The sequence below is a fragment of the Pan paniscus genome, chromosome 21 (assembly GCF_029289425.2).
Source record: "Pan paniscus chromosome 21, NHGRI_mPanPan1-v2.0_pri, whole genome shotgun sequence".
In the NCBI taxonomy this organism is placed as follows: Eukaryota; Metazoa; Chordata; class Mammalia; order Primates; family Hominidae; genus Pan; species Pan paniscus.
Genome location: NC_073270.2, coordinates 40,968,399 through 40,991,912, shown reverse-complemented (window position 1 = coordinate 40,991,912; position 23,514 = coordinate 40,968,399). Strand labels below are relative to the sequence as shown.

At 46.2% G+C, this 23,514-nt stretch overlaps 1 protein-coding gene across 1 annotated transcript in view; it reads right to left on the bottom strand.

Moving 5' to 3' along the window:
* MMP24 (matrix metallopeptidase 24) overlaps positions 1-23,514 on the bottom strand; it is a 50,425-nt gene that overhangs the window by 18,364 nt on the left and 8,547 nt on the right. The window contains exons 2-4 of the mRNA XM_034947074.3: positions 10,139-10,287; positions 4,178-4,294; positions 1,712-2,016 (exon numbers count right to left, since the gene is read on the bottom strand). Of these exons, the coding sequence (XP_034802965.1) occupies positions 1,712-2,016; positions 4,178-4,294; positions 10,139-10,287 (571 nt within the window). The remainder of the gene's footprint in view (positions 1-1,711; positions 2,017-4,177; positions 4,295-10,138; positions 10,288-23,514) is intronic.

Genomic DNA, 23,514 nt, shown 5'->3' with positions numbered 1-23,514 from the left:
TGCTGGGATTACAGGTGTGATCCACCGTGCCTGGCCTGGAATCTGAATTCTTAAAAATGGTTCCCAGGTGATTCTGCTGTGCCCTACAGTTTGAGAACCATGGAAGCTTAGCATGATGGCTGACAGCATGGGCTCCAGGGCCATAATGCCCAGATTCAAAGCCTTATTTCACCATTCACCAACTGTGGGACCTTAGGTAGGTGACTTAATGTTTCTCTATATCTCAGTTTACCTATCTGTAAAATGAAGATAACAATATTTACCTATAATAATAATTTAACATTATATATTGCTTAATACATAAATTTATGCATTATAATGTATTAATAGATATAATAGTTTCCACACATAATGGGTGGCAAGCACTTGGCACGGGCCTCAGAACACCAGCATACCCACTGTCATCTCTTATAATCCAAAAGCCACACTCCTCTGTCCCTCTTTCCTCCAAACTCCTACATATTTCTTCGTGCCTCTGCTACAGCCTTGGGTAGAGTCTGTCTATGACAGGGTTACTTACGTGCACACCTAACTCCCCTGCTAGACTGACTCTGGACTGCCAGGGGACAGAGATCATGCCATTTTTTTCAAACATTCAGCTCCCCCTGGTCTTTGCAAGACTTTGTATCGTGTTCATTAGAGTTGGAAGGGCCCTTAGCGATCACCTAATCCAGCCCCTCACTTTGCAGACGAGGAGACCGAGGGTATCACATAGCCAGTAGTTGAACCAGGGCTTGATACCTGCATTGTCACCTTTCAGCTATGCCAGTTGAGCCCCAACTCTTCATCTTAAAAATGAGTGTAATAATGTACACTTGCCTACATACTAAGCATGTGCCTTGTGAGTAAATATTGATGATGAATTTTTTGGCAACCTGCAGGGTATCATTACTATTGCTGCACGGTATTGACTCTGCCTCCATAAATATTCATTGAACCATAGTGGTGCAGGATAAATTATCCAAGGATGCCAGAATAATTTCAGGGCCTGCTACTCACCTGTGAGGGTGACAAAGGAGAGAGCCAGTCGTGTCATTCATAAGATGGCTTTTGGAGCCCTCATCATTCAGGCCAGAGCCTACTACTTTCAGACCCCTCTTTCAGCTTTAATGCCTTTTAACTTTTTTTTTTTTTGAGATGGAGTTTCACTCTTGTCGCCTGGGCTGGAGTACAATGGTGCGATCTCGGCTCACTGCAACCTCTGCCTTCTGGGTTCAAGCGATTCTCATGCCTCAGCCTCCTGAGTAGCTGGGATTACAGGCACCCGCCACCACGCCCAGATAATTATTGTATTTTTAGTGGAGACAGGATTTCACCATGTTGGCCAGGCTGGTCTTGAACTCCTGACCTCAGGTGATCCACCTGCCTTGGCCTCCCAAAGTACTGGGATTACAGGCGTGAGCCATTGTGCCTGGCCCCTTTTAAACTTTTTCTTCAGCCTCTGGTCCATTACTTTATCTTCTTACTGTCCTAACCTTACTTTTCTCCTGCCAACCGGACTATCTTCTAAGTGATCTGACTCATCTCCGTGGCCCTGGCCCTGGCGGATTGAACGTTGAATATTATCAGAAATCACAGTTCCCACCCTCTTACGGTCTTAGTTCTTGGACAAGAGGCTCTAGAAAGCAGGAAACTCATCTAGGATGTCCTCCAAGTTCTTTCCCAACAACTGAGCAGCCCAAGACTGACCCCTGTCCCCTCATGGCCTTACCGTCATGGTTGGCATTTCCTAGCGTCCATGGCTCATCGGAGTCAAAGTGGGTGTCTCCTCCAATCCCTGGGCCAGGGAAGTAGGCATGGGCCAGGAATCCCCCTTCTCCATCAAATGGGGAGCTGTCGCCATGGAAACCAGAAGCAAAAAAGATCATGATGTCTGCCTCCTTCCGGTCACTTTTGATCTCATGGTATGGCACCTCTTCAAAGGTCAGTGGGGTCACCTTCTGCCACACATCGAAAGCCTGGCGAATAGCTTTCCGCGTGTCTAGCTCACCCACTTTTGGGGTATAGTTGTGAATGCTGGTGAGAGAGGGGAGGATCATTAGGCAAGATCAGAGACTAGCAGAGCTAAAATAGATACCTGAGACAATGTGGCTCAGTGATCTGATTTTGAACCCTAGAATTCTGCTTAGCTGCCTCAGGGATTGAAGAAGAGGCTGAGTAACAGAGCTCTGGATCCCCACCCTGCCTCAGTCAGATGGCTTTGCTTTACTCAGTGTTTTCCATTTGATCTCCAGCAAAGCTGTGTTGAATAAAGGATTCCACTCTAGTTTGTTGAAAAAAGTAAATTGGGGCTGGGCGCAGTGGTTCACGCCTGTAATCCCAGCACTTTGGGAGGCCGAGGCTGGCGGACCACATGAGGTCAGGAGTTCGAGACCAGCCTGACCAACATGGTGAAATCCTGTCTCTACTAAAAGTACAAAAATTAGCCAGGCGTGGTGGTGTGAGTCTGTAATCCCAGCTACTCGGGAGGCTGAAGCAGGATAATTGCTTGAACCCAGAGGCAGAGGTTGCAGTGAGCCAAGATTGCACCACTGCACTCCAGCCTGGGTAACAAGAGTGAGACTCTGTCTCAAAAAAAAAAAAAAAAACACCCAAAGGAAATTGGTAGATAGCATTTTCTGAATTTTAAGTTTTTTTCCCTAATACAAAATATGTTCATTTATAAAAGTTATAAAAATATTCAAATAATAGAGAGGAGTTTAAGTGAAAAGTCTCTTTAAAAAATCTTTGGTACCAATCTTTGGCTTGTCTGCCTAGAAGCTGGCCGGTATCTGATTTAATCCATTATAGGTTTAGCTGTTTAGCGTCGCTGTGTTCATATTGCATTGGTTCTTCACAAAACAACGTTACTACCTGTGGGTTCCCTGCCCTGTGACCCTCTGGGGCATGGATTATTCTACCTACTCCACACGTAAGGAAACTGAAGCCCAGAGAAGTCGAGTGATAGAAGTTACTCAGAGTTGGGTTAGAACCCAGTGCTTCTTTCTCTTGATCCACTCTACCCCTTCAAGAGACCCAAGAGTCTATTCAGTTTTTAACCTAGATTCTTAAGTTTCCTTCTCTTGTCAGATTTCTGGAAAAAAAAAATCCCGTTCTGAAGGGACAGCTTATCAGCAGAAGAGCCCTTTGTTCAACCCTAACTTTCCTTCTCCTGTCAGATTTCTGAAAAAAAAAAAAAAAAAAGTCCCGTTCTGTAGGGAGTGCTTGTCAGCAGGGGAGCCTTTAGTTCAACTCTGAGGATCTCTGTCTTAGATCTTGCCTCTGCACCAAAGGGATCCACCTGAGATGACAGCAGAGCCTTGAGAAGTGCCAGCCAGCACCCACCTGAGCCTGCCCATGCCTAGCCCTTGCCCCAGCCCCACCTGAGCCTGCCCATGCCTGGCCCTTGCCCCAGCCCCACCTGAGCCTGTCCAGTGCCTGCCCCTTGCCCCACCCCCACCTGAGCCTGCTCAATGCCTGGCCCTTGCCCCAGCCTCACTCCGGTGCTTCAGTCTGCTGTGATGGGCTCCATCATCTAGTTCTTGGGCCACTGATCTGACTTGGAGATGGATCCTGCTCTGCCCTTGGTTCCTCCAGACAGTCAAAGATGACACTATTATGATTCAGGTCCCAGTTCTTTATACTCCTTAAGAAACAACTGGAACTCTGCGTTGGGAATCTCAGGTGGGAGGATCCAGATCAGAGGGAACGGGGTTTAGCAGGCAGTGATAAGGAGACTGAATTAAGCCATGGTTTTGTTTGTTTTGTTTTGTGGTTTTTGTTTCATTTGTTTTGTTTTGGAGACAGAGTCTCACTCTGTCACGCAGGCTGGAGTGCAGTGGCATGATATAGCTCACTGCAAGCCACGATTCTTTTTCACAGCTGAAAGTTACCAAACCATTCATACCCCACTTCCTGTAACCTAAAAACTATAGGCATCTAAACAGAAGACAACTAAGAGCCCCCAGAGGACCAAATAAACCTGAGGTTGGAGTCACAGCATCCTATGGAAGCCACAAGGAGGACAAGGTTATGGGCTCTCAGCACCTGGTGCCAATGCCCACATGCCTGGCTCTTGGCCTATGTTGTAAGCCTGATCCCCAGACCCCCCTACATTGTGAGCCTTTGAAACTCAGGCCAGGAAAAACAGAGTGAGGGTGGAGCCAAAGGCAGGGAGGAAGAGGGGGAGTCGAAGCACCTGTAGGTGATGTGTTTTTGCCTCCACTTCTGTCCAGTCAGGGCATAGCGCTTGTTTCTCCGCCTACGGCTTAAGTGGGGGTGATCAGGGACACCACATCGGGGTTTCTTCATCCACCTGGGCAGAGAGAGGACACACACACACGCATATGCACTGTGGTCACTGAACACTTTAGGAAGGGACTGCCTGTTCCCCAGCTCCAGTCTGGAAAGCAATGTGCATCCTCAAGCTACACTCTGGGACCCTGGCTTGGATGGACCCCAACAAGAACATGATTGATTGATTCATTAATTCATGCACTCACAATCATACATGAGGAAATAGCTGTATAAAGACTGAGAATCAGAATATATGGGCTTGATAAGTTCCAGCTCCACCACTAGTCATAGGACCCCCAGGCAAGTGGCTGAACCAATATGAACCTCAGTTTCCTCCTCTGCAACATGAGAACTCTAGTTCTTGGTCTTAGGTGGAGGTGCGTCTTCAAGGAGGAAGTACATGAAAATGCTCTGTAAATGCAATGAGATTACAGGATGCCCTGGTTAAAAGCCTCCAACGACTTCCCCAAACACAGAATAAAATTCAAACTCTTCAGCTGGGCACGGTGGCTCACGCCTGTAATCCCAGCACTTTGGGAGGCTGAGGCGGGTGGATTATCTGAGGTCAGGAGTTCGAGACCAGCCTGGCCAACACGGTGAAACCCCATCTGTACTAAAAATACAAAAAAAAAAATTAGCCAGCTGCAGTGGTTCACACTTGTAATCCCAGCTACTCAGCAGGCTGAGGCAGGAGAATCGCTTGAACCTGAGAGGTGGAGGTTGCAGTGAGCCAAGATTGTGCTATTGCACTCCAGCCTGGGCGACAGAGCAAGACTCTGTCTCAAAAAAAAAAAAAAAGTCAAACTCTTCATCCTGGCCCACAAAGCCCCATGTGATCCAGCCCCTGCATACGTGTCCAAGAACACCGTCATCCTTCTCCCGTTATATCCTATGCTCCAGTCATGGCGACCTTCTTGCTGTTCCTTGAACATGCTAAGCCTATTCCCATGCCAGGGTTTTTGCATTGCTGTTCCCTCTACTTGCAACACTCTTCTGCATGTGGTTTGTTCCCTTACTTCATTAAGGTCTCTGCTCAAATATTATCCCTTCACAGAGGACTTCCTTGTCCTCTGTATCTAAAATAGTTTCCGTGTCCCCAACCCACTGCTATCTGCTTATCCTGCTTAATGTTTCTTCATAGGATTTATCACTTGTGAACTTAGATTATGCATTTGCTTTCTTGTTTATTCTTTGTCTCTTTCCCCAGATTCTAAGCTCCATAAGGACAGGAATCTTGCTTGTATCCCCAGGGCTGGCACAGTGCCTGACACAGAAGGGGTTCAATAATTATTGTTGACTGACTGAATGAATGAATGAATGAATCACAACTATTCGACAGTAGAGTGGCATAGCATGAAGACAGCAAATTCTCTTTCACTAGACTCGTTCAAGAAGTGGCTAAACAGGCTGGGTGCGGTGGCTCATGCCTGTAATCCCAGCACTCTGGGAGGCCGAGGCAGGTGGATCATCTGAGGTCAGGAGTTCGAGACCAGCCTGGCTAACATGGTGAAACCCTGTCTCTACTAAAACTACAAAAAAATTAGCTAGGCGTGGTGGCAGATGGCTGTAATCCCAGCTACTTGGGAGGCCGAGGCAGGGGAATTGCTTGAACCCGTGAGGCAGAGGTTGCAGTGAACCAAGATTGTGCCATTGTGCTCCAGCCTGGGCAAGAAGAGTGAAATGCCGTTTCAGGAAAAAAAAAAAAAAAAAAAAAAAGAAGTGGCTTAACAACTGTGGGATGTGGAACATAATTCTCTGCAGCACTTATTATATTGTGTTGTGATTTAAAATTTATTGGTCTATTTCCTCTAATAAATGGTAAATTGAGGACAGGAACTATGTCCTATTCATCATTGTATCCTCAAAAGAAGGTAGCCCAGTGCCTGAAATTACGTAAATCCTGATATCTGTTTGTTACCAGGTGATATGTTTTGATTTGTGTCTCTGTTGGAGGCGGGGCCTGGTGGGAGGTGATTGGGCCATGCGGGCAGACTTCCCCCTTGCTGTTCTGCTGATAGTGAGTGAGTTCTCATGAGATCTGGTTGTTTAATGGTGTGGAGCACCTCCCCCTTCTCACTCTTCCCCCTGCTCCTGCCATATGATGATGTGCTTGTTTCCCCTTTGCCTTCTACTACAATTGAAAGTTTCCTGAGGCGTCCCCAGCCATGCTTCCTGTAAAGCCTGTGGAACCCTGAGCCAACTAAACCTCTTTTCTTTATAAATTACCCAGTTTCAGGTATTTCTCTTTTTTTCTTTCTTTCTTTCTTTCTTTTTTTTTTTTTTTTGAGACAGAGTCTCACTCTGTTGCCCAGGCTGGAGTGTAGTGGTGCCATCTCAGCTCACTGCAACCTCTGCCTCCCAAGTTCAAGCAATTCTCCTGCCTCAACCTCCTGAGTAGTAGCTGGGATTACAGGTGCGCACCACCACGCTTGGCTAATTTTTGTACTTTTAGTACAGACAGGGTTTCACTATGTTGGCCAAGCTGGTCTTGAACTCCTAGCCTCAGGTGATCTGCCCACCTCGGCCTCCCAAAGTGCTGGGACTACAGTCATGAGCCACTGCGCCCAGCACATTCTTTTAAAATGTTTAATTCTTGGCTAGTTGCAGTAGCTAACACCTATAATCCTAGCACTTTGGGAAGCTGAGGCAGGAGATTGCTTGAGCCTAGAAGATTGTGACCAGCCTGGGCAACATGGCAAAACCCTATCTCTACTAAAGATACAAAAAATTAGCCAGGCATGGTGGCATGTGCCTGTAGTCCCAGCTACTAGGGAGGCTGAGGTGGGAGGATCACCTGAGCTTGGAAAGTTGAGGCTACAGTGAGCCAAGATCACACCAGTACACTTCAACCTGGGTGAGGGGAGTCAGACCTTGTCTCAATAAATAGATAAATAAATAAATAAAATAAAAAAGTTTGATTCTCAAAACAACACTGTGAGGTAACAGAAATTATTATTCCCGGGCCAGGCACGGTGGCTCACACCTGTAATCCCAGCACTTTGGGAGGCCGAGGCGGGCGGATCACGAGGTCAGGAGATTGAGACCATCCTGGCTAACATGGTGAAACCCCGTCTGTACTAAAAAATAAAAAAAAAAATTAGCCGGGCGTGGTGGCAGGCCCCTGTAGTCCCAGCTACTCGGGAGGCTGAGGCAGGAGAATGGCTTGAACCCAGGAGGTGGAGCTTGCAGTGAGCCGAGATCGCGCCACTGCACTCCAGCCTGGGCGACAGAGCGAGACTCTGTCTCAAAAAAAAAAAAAAAGAAATTATTATTCCCATTTCACAGATGAGGGAAACAATCCACAGATAAATCCAGTACCTTGCAAAACACAGAAATCAGCAAGGCAGGACTGGAACTTAGTTGAATGAAAAAATGAACTATTCATTAATGCAATTTAACAAAGCCTGGAGCTTTTATTTTTTCCTGTCAGTGCTTAGCACAAAGCTGAGCTAGAGGAACTATGTTGTTGACCAAATGAATGAGTGAATGAATAAATGTGTGACATTTCCCAAGGTAGACACTCAAACATAGGACTTTAAATGGCTAATCTAGCTTCCTTTAATTAACAGTCCCTGGGAAGGGAACCAAGAACCACCTCTGACTGAGTTAGACCCAAAGGCACCTAGGGGAGGAAACAGGCTCAGAGAAAGGCAGCCATTGCCCAAGGTCACAGAGCTGGAGCTGCATCTTGGGGCTCTAAATTCTACCCTGAACACTCCCCATCTCAGGTCTTGGATTAATAAGTGCGACTGGCTTCCTCCTTCCCCTGCTTCCAGACCACAACTCCCCTGCCTTCTACAAGGAGGTGTGGGCAGAACTGCAAGTGGGAAATGCCATCCTTTTCCCTCGGATCATTCCCGCTGCCTCCTCCTTTCACCATCCACCTGCCACTCTCTGAGCGCCATCCAACAGGCCTGGGGCTTTTTGGAAGAGAGTAAAACCCAAGGCCAGGTGGTGCCGCAGCAGAGACACCAGTGCTTCTGCCCCAGGATGCACTGCCATGAGGCCTGTGCAAAGCCCTCAAAATAACCTCCGCTTTGAAAGGCGGCTGGGCTCTCTTTAACCAGCCCACTCTGGAGACCACGGGGCCAAGGAGTCCACTGTATTCACAACAGCACAGGAGAAGAAGTTCACACTCTCATAGAGAATCCTAGGAATGGGAAATGTTCACACAGGATTTTAGGATCCTAAAACCCCAGACTTGCCAAGTTTTAAAAGCTTAGATGCTTAAAATAATGGAATCTAGGCTGGGCACGGTGGCTCACGCCTGTAATCCTAGCACTCTGGGAGGCCGAGGTGGGCCGATCACCTGAGGTCAGGAGTTCGAGACCAGCCTGGCCAACATGGTGAAACCCCGTCTCTACTAAAAATACAAAAAAAATTAGCCAGCATGGTGGTACATGCCTGTAATCTTAGCTACTTGGGAGGCTGAGGCAGGAGAATCGCTTGAACCCTGGAGGCAGTGGTTGCAGTGAGCCGAGATCACGCCACTGCCCTCCAGCCTGGGTGACAGATCGAGACTTCATCTCATCAAAAAAAAAAAAGGGGGGGGGAATCTAGAATTTAGAGCCATAATCCAACACTCTCCTTTGCAAATGAACACACTGAGACCCAGAGAGATGATTCTGTCCAGGAGTGACTTACATCAAATTGATCCTTGATCCACAACTGGGTGCATTTCCTGTTCCTCCCCCCACCAACTCCCTTGGATCCTCACCCAGCCCTGCTAGCATCTTCCACCTGCCTCAGGTTCCCCTCCCTTCCCACCTCCTTAGGAAACTCACTCCTGTTCTTTTCCATGCTTTAATGATGTGAATGGTTTTTCTTAAACAACTCTCATAGCTTTTTCTTAAGCAAGTTTAAGGCTGTTCAACTCTCTCCTATCTTAGACAAACAAAACTTCATCCTCTAGCTGCTACCCATTTCTCCCCACCTCCCTGTCAAGCTTCTTGAATGTCTTCCCTCCACTTGCCACCTATTCTCCTCACCTCCGCTTCTCCCCACTTCAACTGACTTCATCTCCACCATTCTGCTGAGGTTAACAACAAGCTCTTTGTCACTAAATCCAGCAGACAACTTTCAGCCATGCTCCTGTTGGAGGGCTCTGGAGCGGCTGGCCCCACTGCCCACCCCACACCATGTGGCATCATGACATTGCATCACATCATCACGTCAGGCTTCTTCCCCTCCGGCTGCCCCTTCTTGGCTGACTTTGTGGGGTTCCATCCCCAGCACCCTGCCCGTGAATCTTTACATTCTCCTTGAGTGATTGTGACCATCCTCATGGCTTTTTTCTACCTCCTAAGTGTTACTACCTCCTAAGTGTCTCCCCAAAACTCATTGTTTCCTTCTGAGCTCTAGACTGGTGTGGCTAGATGACTGTATTTGTCACTAAATGGTGAGCCTCTGGAGGGCCGGATGACAGGCACATGCAGGCACCTAGCAAATGTTTGGTAAATGGAAAAAGTGGAGCCAACTCATTATCATTCAAGCGTTTTCTGTATTCTGTGAGACATGCACGTTGCAGGGAACTCCAGAGGGTGACCCATAGATAAATTATTCGAGCCAGAGGGGATTTAAGACCCCATCTATAACCCAACCCCTCACTGTACTGATAAGGAAACTGAGGTCCAGAAGGGTTAAGCAACTTGTCTCCAAGGTCACATGGAATGTTAATGGGAGGGCTGGACTCCCATCCCAGCACATCCCCCACTCACATCGAGATATTCTTTCCCAGGATGGCACTGCAGGAATAAAAGATAGGAAGGGAGGATGGGCATGGGGTGTACACAGGCCATGACAAATGTGAACCCAAATGTAAGTCCAGAAAGTTCAAAGGCACAATGTCCTATGCAAATCTTACTCGATCGTTGTCTGATCCAACACACCGGTGACCGGGATCCCGTAAAACTGCTGCATAGTGGAGACTGCCGACTGCAAGGCCTTCGCTGAGTGCAGCGCAGATGCCCGTGAGTCATAGGGAAGCAGATAGCCATAGGACTTTAACCAGTTCTGAAAGACACGGGAAAGAAAAAGATGCGTTATGCTGGGAAAGGCTCTGTTCTACCTGGGCAGAGATGTGCCTTGAACACGAGGGATCATTTGACCCCAGTGACTCCTGGACTCATGCTCTGAGTTCTTTTTCCTTCACCCCATCCTGCAGACACTGTCAAATTCATCTCCAGAGAGCAGCTTTTATTGGTGTCCCCTCCTGCTAGAAACATTTCATTGGATTTCTACTGGCCACAGAATAAAGATTAAATTTGAATTCAGAGTTTTCCATTGCCCTGCCTCTTTACTCATTTATTCAGTGCTTTCCACTGATATTGGACTAGACCTGGAAAAGCACAGCATGGTTAATTCTTTTTTATTTTTTGAGACGGAGTCCAGCTTTGTCACCAGGCTGGAGTGCAGTGACACAATCTCAGCTCACTGCAACCTCTGCCTCCCGGGTTCAAGTGATTCTCCTGCCTCAGCCTCCTGAATAGCTGGGATTACAGGCACACGCCACCATGCCTAGCTAATTTTTGTAAAATTTTTTTTTTTTTTTTTTTTTTTTTTTTTAGTAGAGACAGGGTTTCACTATGTTACCCAGGATGGTCTCGATCTCCTGACCTCATGATCCGCCCGCCTCAGCCTCCCAAAGTTCTGGGATTACAGGCGTGAGCCACCGCGCCCGGCCAGCACGGCTGATTCCGTGATGCAGAGTGGTATTTTGAAAATGTTGTGCCACCCAGAAACCCACCGTGTCTCCTGTCAAAGCCTGATGAAGAATCATGTTGTAGAATATTTATTGGCAGGAGATTATATACAATATGTATTGCTACCCCCCAAAAAGCAAGGCACTATAAATAAATATAAATAAAACAATGCATGATCTTATTTAAATATAAATAAATCATGTGTGCATAGAAAAAATCTAGAAAGGCATATATAAAAATTAATATGTAGGAGAATACATGATTTTTAGGAAATACACACTGAAGGACTGAGGCTGACATAAGGGTGCATAATATCTGCAACTTATTCTTTTTTTTTTTTTTTTTTGGCCTAGGTGACAATTGGCTAGCAAATTATTCTTAAATGGGTTCAGAAATATACATATATGGCCAGGCGTGGTGGTTCGCGCCTAAAATCCCAGCACTTTGGGAGGCCTAGGCGGGAGGATCACTTGAGGTCAGGAGTTCGAGACCAGCTTGGCCAATATGATGAAACCTCGTCTCTACTAAAAATACAAAAATTAGCCAGTCATGGTGGTGCACACCTGTAATCCCAGCTACTCAGGAGGCTAAGGCAGGAGAATCACTTGGACCTGGGAGGCAGAGCCTGCACTGAGCCAAGATTGCACAACTGCCCTCCAGCCTGGGTGACAGAGCAAGACTCTGTCTTAAAAAAAAAAAGAAATATACATATATGCCTATATATATATAAAGAGAGAGACAGACAGAGACAGAGAGAAGAGAGAGAGATAAAGTAAGTATAGTTAGATGTTAACAGTTTTGGGTGAGGAGCATTCAAGAATTCTTTGTTGGCTGGGTGTGGTGGCTCATGCCTGTAATCCCAGTGCTTTAAGAGGCTGAGGTGAAAGGATGGCTTGAAGCCAAGAGTTTGAGACCAGCCTGGGCCACATATCAAGACCCCATCTCTACAAAAAAGTTAAACATTAGCTGTGCATGCTGGTGTGCACCCATGGTCCTAGCTACTTGGGAGGCTGAGGCAGGAGGATCGCTTGAGCCCAGGAGTAAGAGGCTGTAGTGAGCCATGATCATGCCACTGCACTCCAGGCTGGGCCACAGAGTGAGACCTCATCTCTAAAATAAATAAGTAAATAAATAAATATTTAAAGAAATTGTCCTATTCTCGAAAATGTTTCTGAAAGTCTGAAATGATGTCATAACTTTTTTTAAAAAAAAAGAATTGACTGAGTATCCTTTGGTTATAGTATCACGAGGCACTTTTTTGTGCTTTCCTGTTTTCTAAGTTTTATGCATGGAGTGATTTTTTTAAAGAGAAAAACATTAAAAAGGCAAGAGAATCTGAAAGAAGCTTGGGTGAAGGAGCTCCAACAAGTAATGACTCTGAAGGATAGCAAGTAAAGATTATTCCCGGCTGGGCGCGGTGGCTCACGCCTGTAATCTCAGCACTTTGGAAGGCCGAGGTGGGTGGATCACCTGAGGTCAGGAGTTCGAGACCAGCCTGACCAACATGGTGAAACCCCATCTCTACTAAAATACAAAAATTAGCCGGGCATGGTGACAGGTGCCTGTAATCTCAGCTACTCGGGAGGCTGAGGCAGGAGAATCACTTGAACCCAGGAGGCGGAGGTTGCAGTGAGCTGAGATCATGCCATTACACTCCAGCTGGGGCAACAAGAGCGAAACTCTGTCTCAAAAAACAAACAAAAAAATTATTCCCACCCAAAAGCATGAGGGGATGGAGACCCAGGGACACAAGAGTACCAGGAAATATGTGTGGCATCAGCTGGAAAATCAGGAAAACATCCGTGTATTTGTTGAGCCCACAAGCACTTCCAGGAGCTACATGCTGGGCTTGAATCTAGATAACCCCATATCCCATCCTCAGAGGATTATCCTGAATGCCAAATAAGCCAATGAAGGGAAAAGAGCCTGGGGAAATGGCATTATTCCCCTCCTAGCTATAGCTTTTGTTTCATGTGTCTATATGAACAGGCTAATTATGGATGTGTCTTTTATTATAAGTCAAATGAAACAGTTTTTCAGAAGGCAGCCAGCCAGAAACTATAAATAAGTTATTATTTGCTTCACCAAAGGTGACTATAACATCTTTACTGCCTTGTGATAAAATCCATCTGATGATACAAGAAAAATTGTCGGAATAATAAAGCCTTGAAACATACACAATAAAGTAACAACTTTCTGTCTCTCACAATTGGATCTGAAACATACTTTCCATTCCAAATGATGGCACAGAATATCAATACTTGCAGTTCCCTAAATATTGATTCTCTTTCCTGCCTTTGTATTAATACATGTTTTTCCCTCTGCCTAATATTTTTCTCAGTTTGGCAAAAAAAAAAAAAAATTATATTTTAAGGTTCAGCCCATAAATTACTACCTCTGGAAGACTTTCCTGACGTGTCAGGCTAAGTTATTTTCTTCCTCTTCTGTGCTCCCCAAATCCCCTATTATAGATATTATAAGATTGGGCTGGAATCATTACTTTATGTAAGAGTCTCCTCCTCCTCCTCCTCCTCCTTCTCCTCCTCCCAAAGTGCTGGGACTTTAACATCCTCAAGGGAAGGGGCTGTAGCTTAATCATCCAGTGCCCAGGACAGTGCTGGATACAGTAGCTGCTCATTATGTGCATTCAACAAGCATTAACTGAGCACCTACTACAGGCTAGGCACTGTGCAAGGCTCTGAAAAAATAAAGATGAATAAGGAACTCAGAGACTGACAAGTAAACCCACAATAAAAATACAATGCTAAAAAGCAGGTGTGCATAGAGTTCTATGGGAGAACAAAAGAAGGGTGTCTTATCCATGGTGGGGAGGGGGGCACCACAGAGAAAGGGGAACTCAGGGACGGCTTCCAGATAGAGATGAGATTTAAGCTAAGCCTTGAAGTATACAGCATGTGCAATTGCCTGGAAATGTGGGAGAGCATAGCACATTCTGAGCAGATTTTTTTTTTCTTTTTTTGAGATGGAGTCTTGCTCTCTTGCCCAGGCTGGAGTGCAGTGGTGTGATCTCGGCTCACTGCAACCTTCACCCCCGAGGTTCAAGTGATTCTTCTGCCTCAGCCTCCCAAGTAGCTGGGATTACAGGCACATGCCACTACTGCCTGGCTAATTTTTGTATTTTTAGTAGAGATGGGGTTTCACCATGTTGGCCAGGCTGGTCTTGAACTCCTGACCTCAAGTGATACACCTGCCTTGGCCTCCCAAAGTGCTGGGATTACAGGCATGAGCCACCGTGCCTGGCCATTTGACTCTTGCTTTTTGAAATCTAGCCATCCTGCCCTCCCATGTGCTCCTTGGACCAAGAGCCAGTTCTTGTGGGTCCTATGGAGGGCAGTTCATCTTTTGCGGTCAGGTCTTCTTTCTCTTGGGTGACTTATGGACATGACAGCATCTCCCAGAAGACTGGGGACACTGCATAGGGCCTGGTGCTGAGTGGATATGGAGAAACGATGGCTAAATGGAATTACATACCCTTCACCTTCTCACTCAACTTTCTTAGGACCAAACACAATTACTTTCTATTAGGCTTTAGCTTGAGGAAAATGTTTTCCCTATAGGATATTCTGTATACTTTAAGGTATAAGAAAAGGAACACTAGATAACCCAATGTGTTTCCCTTTTTGTCTTTCTCCCAGGAACTTTTCAGCCAAATTTATAGCTTATTTGTTGAGCATGGGGATGTTTGGAAGTAACCATTACTTTTTTCATCATTCAGACCACCAAGTTTTATGTTTCATCCTTAAAAGACTTACATAAAGACATTATGGGCTTTTTTTAAATTTAATTTTTATTTTATTTTTATTTTTGAGATGGAGTCTCACTCTGTTGCCCAAGCTGGAGTGCAGTGGTACGATCTCGGCTCACTGCAATCTCTGCCTCCCAGGTTCAAGTGATTCTCCTGTCTCAGCCTCCCAAGTAGCTGGGATTACAGGCATGTGCCACCATGCCCAGGTAATTTTTGTATTTTTAGTAGGGATGGGGTTTCACCATTTTGGTCAGGCTGGTCTTGAACTCCTGGGCTCAGGTGATCCACCCGCCTTGGCCTCCGTAAGTGCTGGGATTACAGGCGTAGAGCCACAAGACATTATGTTTTAATATGTAAGCTGCCTCAAGACATCCCCAAAAGAGGTGTGGTACAAACCTAAAATATATCCAGTGCCTCCCTATCTGCCAACGGACTCTACTGGTTCTCTAAAAATTTGACTAAGATGAATTACACCATTTGGGAAATAGCTAGGGACCTCTGAACAGATAACTACTCACAAGCCAGTCAGCCAATGGAGTATTTTTTGAGCATCCACCTCGAAGCTAGCATGGAATTTAAAAATTTTCATTCCTGCTTATGGTAGGAAGTGAGGAACAGGGGGTCTTCTACATAAGCCCACTCTAGCGTTCCAGTGCTCTGGGAATTAAAAGTAGCTCCTCCTCAGTAAAAAGCTGGCAACCTGGTTTACGCAGCTCGTTTTCTGGGATACTCAAGCAAGGAGCATCTCACAGCCCATCCAAATCCATTACGAACATCACAGAGTCTATCCTGGCCACATCAGGAGTTAGGATCTATGGACTCAGGTCATAGGCAAATGTCTAGGCCAGAACTAAACACTGGGATGGATCAGACACATGGTGGGGGTGGGCCAGTATTAGTGTATTCTCTAATATTCTCTAGGCTCTGTTTCTCTCCCAGGTTCTCTGGGGACATTCCTCAGAGCCTAGGGGCACACTCCTAGAAGGGCAAATGGGGTGGGGGCAGTCGAATGACAGCATCTAAGCCAGGGGACAGGACAAGAGGTTGGACTAGCATTATGTGTGTGTGTGTGTGTGTGTGTGTGTGTGTCTGTGTGTGTGTATTAGAGGCTAAGGAAGATGGATCGGGGTTGGACAATTCTAATTCGTGCTGCTTAATCCTGTCTCTGCCACTCACTTTCTCTGTGACCCAGACAATCCTCTGCCTTCTCTGGGCAGAACTCCTGAGGCAAGAGCAAGTGTTCTACATTCCAGTCATAGCAAGTCCAAAGCACTCTCTGCCCTTCACAGTTCCAGGCTGTTTCTGCTGCCTCCAAAACCCATTCTCTTTATGCACATTAGCAAACTCCTACTCATCCTTCAAGGTCTAGCTCAATGTCACCTCCTTTGTTAAACCTTCCTTAGCTCTCCCTGTCAGAGCTAATGGGTGCCCTCTTTACTCCTGCAGTACTTTGTACACACAACTACCACAATGTATCATACCCAGTCATGGATATGTCTGTTTTTCCCACTAGATTGAGTTCCTGGAGAACAGAGATGGTGTCATATTTATTTTTGTATCTGTTATAGTATTTAGCACAGTGTCTGACACAAGAAATAATAACTGAGTTAATGAATGAACAGTTGATCTAGGAGGCACTGCCTGGATATCAAGGAAGGGACTTCATCTTGGGAAGATTTAGTAATACACTGAAAGCACCAAGCACAATTCCTGGTATCTATTAGAGGTTTCAAAAAACACTTGCTGAAATTCAATCTATTGTGATTTGACTTCCTTGCTTGATGAGGCAATAGGTTCCATTGTTCCATTTGAAAAAAAAGATAAAATCCACTGAAGGAAAAAAGTCCCATTCACTTTTAGACACAATGACCTTGCTTTCATCTCTTTACACCTAGATCCATTAATCAATCATCAGCCACGTAAGAAGTCTAACCTTTACAGCTCAGTTAACCAACTCTTAAGATGTCTGTCACCCTTTAAGTGCAGAAAGAGGTGTAAACCCAGAGGAAAGTAAGAAAAATCTCAGAGTACAAGCAGAGACCAAAATAGTTGGGCCGAGCCAAAGACGTAGAGATCATAGACAATATGGTGTGACTGGTCTGCCGGCCAGAAGGCAGGATTTGGGTTCCTGAGAAGCCAAAGCTGAGAAGTCCTGGAGTGGTGGCAGTGAAAGGAGAGAGCAGAGAATACCAAGGAGAACAAAATGTGGACAGAAGAGGGAAGAGAGCGGCAGACAGCAGAGGTGGTGGTGAGGTTAGAAGTGGCAATGGGGGTGGCAAGAGGCAGAGCTCTGGCAGTGCCTACAAGTGCTCCTGGAAATAGAGATGGCCACGGGGAAGGAGAGAAAAGCTGGGTCATGTAAAACACTGAGGTCTCCAGGGGGCATTTGGGAGCATCACAGCTGAGTGGGAGCCTGAACCAGACTATATGGGCCTGGAGAAGGAGTGAGGAAAATGATCAAGATTAGGTGTTTGATCAGAAATGAAGGGGCTAGAAGGTAGTATCAGAAAGGCCAGAGGTAAAGTCTACAAAAAAGGACCAGGCAGGAAGATGTCAAATTTGGAAGCAGGGGCTAGAAGGAGGAAGAAAGAATAAAAGACCCTCATGAAAGAGTTGGGGCAACGGAGGTCATAATCTAGGGTGACGAGGTGAGCAACAGGAACCAGGCACTGGTCTCAACATGCATGGGAGTTTCAAGTCCAGTTCTAGAGGCTTTATATGCAGAGGGACTGTGACAAACTGGAGCTTGACTAAGGGAGCGTGGCCAAGAAAGTAAGGGGACAGGGAACCATGTCCTGGGAAGACAGACGAGGGGTGTTTAGGCTGAAGAAGGGAGACTGTAGTAAGGAGAACAGGAATGTGAAGGAGAACATTCTGGTTGGTACAGAGGGCAAAACTAAGACCAGAATGAGAGATTATAGGACAGAGATCTTGACCCATTATAAGAAACAACTTTTTATCATTCTACTGTAAAGACACATACACACGTATGTTTACTGCAGCACTATTTACAATAGCAAAGACTTGGAACCAACCCAAATGCCCATCAATGTTAGACTGGATAAAGAAAATGTGGCATGTATACACCATGGAATACTATGCAACCATAAAAAAGAATGAGTTCATGTCCTTTGCAGGGACATGGATGAAGCTGGAAACCATCATCCTCAGCAAACTAACACAGGGACAGAAAATCAAACACCACATGTTCTCACTCATAGGTGGGAGTTGAACGATGAGAACACATGGGCACAGGCAGGGGAACATCACACACCGGGGCCTATTGAGGGGTGGGGGGAAAGGGGAGGGAGAGCATTAGGACAAATACCTAATGCATGTGGAGCTTAAAACCTAGATGACAGGTTGACAGGTGCAGCAAACCACCACGGCATATGTATACCTATGTAACAAACCTGCACATTCAGCACATGTATCCCACAACTTAAAGTAAAATAAATAATAATAATAATAAAAGAAATGACAGGCCCTGTGACCCCAAAGATATCCCTGAGTTTTAAACACTATTTTTCAAAGTTTTGTTACTTTACTTTTTTTTTTTTGGAGGCTCATAAACAGGTCTATTCCCTGGCGGGGGTTGCGTGGGGGAAGAAAAAAAAGAAACAACTTTTTAACAGTCAGAGATCTTCCAAGTGTCATAGCAGTGGTACTAACCACCGTCTTTAGGGTGCCTACTAAGCACGTGGCACAGGCACTCTGTTGCGCCAAGCACCCTAGAATGCAACAATTCCATGAGGGAGGAATATGACCCCCAATTTGCGGATGAGGAAACAGGTTCAAAGAGGTTAAGTAATTACAGTTGGCCCTCCATATCCATGGATAGCTTGCGGATATGGCGGGCTATAAGGGACTTGAGCATCCACGGATTTTGGTATTATCTGAGAAGGTCCAGGAAGCAACCCCTTGTGGATATCAAGGGATGACTGTATCCAGAGCCCTAAAGCTAAGAAATGGCAGAATTCAGGCATATTCCATACGGTCAGAGTGTTGGACAGGCAGCCCTTCCCCCTCCCAGGACTTCCTATACCTCAGACTCCTGGAGTGCAATGCCTTATCTCAGACAATAGTGAGCTCAATATGCCTGTGCTATGTCAGGGTATGGCACCATCAGCTACCCAGTTGTCCAAACCAGCAGCCTCATATGACCTGTGACTCTTCCCTCTCCTTCACTGCCTACATCCAGTTTCCTTTTTTGTTTGTTTGTTTGGTTGGTTTTTTTTTGAGACAGGGTCTCGCTCTCAGCCATGGCTCACTGCAGCCTTGAACTTCTGGGCTCAAGTGATCCTCCCACCTCAGCCTCCTGAGTAGCTGGGACTACAGGCGTTTGCCACCACGCCTGGCTAATTTTTATTTTTTAATCTTTTGTGGAGACGAAGTCTCGCTGTGTTGCTAGGGCTGGTCTTGAACTCCTAGGCTCAAGTGATACACCTGCCTTGGCCTCACAAAGTGCTGGGATTACAGGTGTGAGCCACAGCACACTAGTCTTTTACCAAAGAACTATGGGTCCTACCTCCTAAACATCAAATGTTTATTTCTGTCCCTTCATTCAATAAATATTTATTGAGGACCTACTATGTACCAAGTACTGTGTGCTAGGGCTAAAAGAGCAAACAAAAACATTCTAGTCCCAGCCTGGCCAACATAGCAAGACACCTCTCTACAAAAAAAAAAAAAAAAAATTGAAAAACAGCTAGGCGTGGTGGCTCACGCCTGTAATCTCAGCACTTTGAGAGGCCGAGGCGGACAGATCATGAGGTCAAGAGATCGAGACCATCCTGGCCAACACGGTGAAACCCCATCTCTACTAAAAATACAAAAATTAGCCGGGCGTGCGCCTGTAATCCTAGCTACTCGGGAGGCTGAGGCAGGAGAATCGCTTGACCCCAGGTGGCGGAGGTTGCAGTGAGCCAAGATCACGGCACTGCACCCCAGCCTGGCAACAGAGCAAGACTCTGTCTAAAAAAAAAAAAAAAAAAATTCAAAAAAGTAGCCAGGCGTGGTGACACACCCCTGTAGTCCTAGCTGCTCTGGAGACTGTGGCAGGAAGATCCTTGAGCCCAGGAGTTGGAGGCTGCAGTGGGCTGTGGGCGACAGAATGAGACCATGTCTAAAACAGAAACAAAAACAAAAACCAAAAACAGCATTCTAGTTACTTTCTAGTAGTTATGGTCTAGTGGAAGAACCATGTGGGAATAAGTGCTGTGAAGAATAGAGCAGGTTGGAGAGATGGAGAGTGGGACAGCTATTTATGGAGGGTGATCAGGGACAATCTCTTTGAGCAGGTGACATTTGAGCAAGAGATCTGAAGGAGGTGAGGGAGTGGACCCTGTGGCTACTAGGAAAGCGTGTTCCAGGATGAGGGAACAGTAAGTGTGAATGCCCTGAGGTGGCTCTAAGAGCTTTCCGTCTCTGCAGTTAAGAGCCTTTATGATTTGGCCCCTGACTCCCTCTGCAACCCCTTTTATCTTTCCCCACCTAGTGCTCTGTGTTCCAGTGAGTTCCAGTTCTCCCAGGCCCTTACACGTATTGTTCCTTCTATTCAGTTCACTCTCCCCTCCTCCCTCTTTGGGGAGCCTTGACCTCTTACATCTATTTCAGAAGGTCCTTGTACATCCCTGTCAGTCCCCCATCTGTTTCCTTATCGCAATTCTTATCACACTGTATTGTAACCACATGTTGAATTATCTGTCGCTTCCTCCTGACTCTAAAATGCATATATGTCCTCCTCATCATTGCCACCCCAACAGCTAGCACAGGGCCTGCCATAACCATGATGAAATGGACATGTTGTTCAGTGTCACTTATAATTGACTATGTTACCCATTTAGAAAAGTCTTCTATTAGCACTGGCTCAGTAGCCAGCCTCTGCTCTCTGTGCCTCGGCTCTGCAGTTATCTCTGAGTCCCTCACCTTGCCCATCTCCTTGGTCAATCCTAACTTGAGCAAATGGTCCATCAGCAGCTTCAACCCCCAACACTAAGATATTATTGTATCACTGTATGCAGGCATGAATGGTGGCCTAAGATCATTCTTCCTCATCCATTGCTATATTGGCTTAATGCTTACAACTGGGTTTTTTCCCTCAGTTTCTCTCTCTGGCATTCAGGTTCTAAGCTGAGACTGCTGTGACCCTAATCTATTTTTCAGGGTCTCAGATTCCCTGCCTAGTTCTTAGACAGCCTCCTCCACAGTGTTAGACTGTATTCTCAATACACCTGGGAGCTGAATGGGGTCCTATCTAAAAAGACAGCTCACTTGGGACCAAGATGCCACCACATACCAAATATTACCTAACTTTTCTCTTTCCAGCAGAGTGCCCTTGGGCAAATGACCTAACTGCTCTAAGCATTGAGCTCCTCATCTGTTAAATAGATGTTTAAAGAAGGGCTGTTAGGAGGACTCAGTGAGATGATGCACTGTGGTAGGTAAAATAATGACCCTTCAAAGACAGCCACATCCTAATCCCCAAAACCTGGGAATATGTTGCCTTATGTGGTAAAAGAGACTTTATAGAAATGATTAAGTTAAGGATCTTCAGATGGGGGAGATTAGCCCGGATTATCCAGGTGGGTCTAATGAAATCACAAGCATCCTTATAAGAGGAAGGCAGGGGGTTTGAGTCAGAGAAGGTGTTGGGAGACATAGGTTATAGCAGTGCTGCTGCTGCTAGAAGGGGCCACAAGCCAAGGGATGCGGGCATTCTCTAGACACTGGAAAAGGCAAGGAAGAGATCCTCTCCTAGAAACTCCAGCAGGAATGCAGCCCTGCCAATAACTTGATTTCAGTCCAGCAAGACCCATTTTGGACTTCTGACCTCCAGAAATGTAAGAAAACAAGTCTGTGTTGCTTTTAGAAATAAGTTTGTGGTAATTTGTTACAGCAGCAAGAAGCATTTAGCAGATTCTGGCACATAGTAAGTGTTCGTACAATGTTATTGTCTATTCCTGCTCCCATACTCCTTGGAAAGAACCGCTGAAAGGCAGAGACGCTTGGCTCCATTCCTGGCTCCCCCACCAACTTGCTCTTAGTGATTTTTTTTTTTTTTTTTTTTTTTTGAGATGGTGTCTCGCTCTGTCGCACAGGCTGGAGTGCAGTGGTGTGATCTTGGCTCACTGCAACCTCTGCCTCCTGGGTTCAAGTGATTCTCCTGCCTCAGCCTCCCGAGTAGTTGGAATTACAGGTGCACGCCACCATGCCCGGCTAATTTTTGTATTTTTAGTAGAGACAGGGTTTCACCATGTTAGTCAGGCTGGTCTCGAACTCCTGATCTTAGGTGGTCCACTCACCTCAGCCTCCCAAAGTGCTGGGATTACAGGTGTGAGCCACCTCACCCAGCCCTTGGTGATTTTTAATAAGTCATTTCTCCTCTTTGACCACCACGTTTGGTTATTGCTGCCAGACCAAATCACTGGGTCTCTCTGGTGACTCCTCAGGGATGGGTCCTATCACTGTGTCAGTTCCCTCCACTTCTTGTCCCACCAAAACCCTGCTTCCTCCTCTACCCATATAACTGAGGTCCCAGCCTTGCTGCTGAGCCCACCTGAGTTACATGACTAATTCGTAAAATTTCATACTGAAGGCATAATCATTCAGGTATGTAGAAAATGCACTGGTCACCAATACTCAGAGATCATCTAATTTAACATACTTGTTTTGCAGAAGAGAGAAAGAAAACTCCGGGAGGGGAAATGACTTATTCAAAACCACAGAGCAAGTTGGTAAGGAAGCCAGACATGGAGGCAAGCACCTCTGCCTCTCAGAGGGTTTTCTGTCATGCTACACCCTCTGCACTAGCTCTAGTTTGCCTCCAAATGCTGTTTTTTTTTCTTTTTTTTTCTTCACTTACAGCCAATCTAAAAAGGGCCCTCAGGATCGCCCACAATGCCCAGCTTAGCTTCTTGACAAACACCTTAATGGCGCAGCATTGCCTGTTGGCTGCCATTGGCTCTTGAGTGGGTGGTAAGTGCACTAGCGGGAATTCCCTAGCGCTCTGCAGAATGTCCTTGGCCCGCTCCCAGGAGGCCACCACAAGCCAGATGATCACCATACCCGGGGAGGTGGCACATTTGGGGTTTTGGGTCAGCACTGGGATGTCCAAGTTTTGCAGTTCTGGGGAGGCCTCTGCCCACAGTCAGGAGTGTGGCCATGGTCTCATTCACTCTCTGGAAAAGGAGAGGCCTTAGTCTTCCTCACCCTGTCCAAGGCCCTCCCGCAGATCTGCTAATTTTCTGTCCCCTGAGGCTCGACTTCTTGGTGAGTTAAGAAAAGGGAAAAGTGAAGACAAAGACCAGTGGCCAGGCCTCAGGGTTTTTTAAATTTAAATTAAAAAAAAAATTTTTTTTTGAGACATAGTCTTGCTCTTGTCACCCAGGCTGGAGTGCAATGGCGTGATTTTGGCTTACTGCAACCTCCGCCTCTCGGGTTCAAGTGATTCTCCTGCCTCAGCCTCCTAAGTAGCTGGGATTACAGGTGCCCACCACTACGCTCAGCTAATTCTTTGTATTTTTTAGTAAAGACAGGGTTTCACCATATTGGCCAGGCTGATCTCGAACTTCTGACCTCAGGTGATCCACCCACCTCAGCCTCCCAAAGTGCTGGGATTACAAGTGTGAGCCACTGCACCTGGCCTAATTTTTTTAAGATAGGGTTTCACTCTATGGCCCAGGCTGCAGTGCAGTGGTACAATCTCTGCTCACTGTAGCCTCAACTTCTTGGGCTCAAGCAATCCTCCTGCCTCAGCCTCCCAAGTAGCTG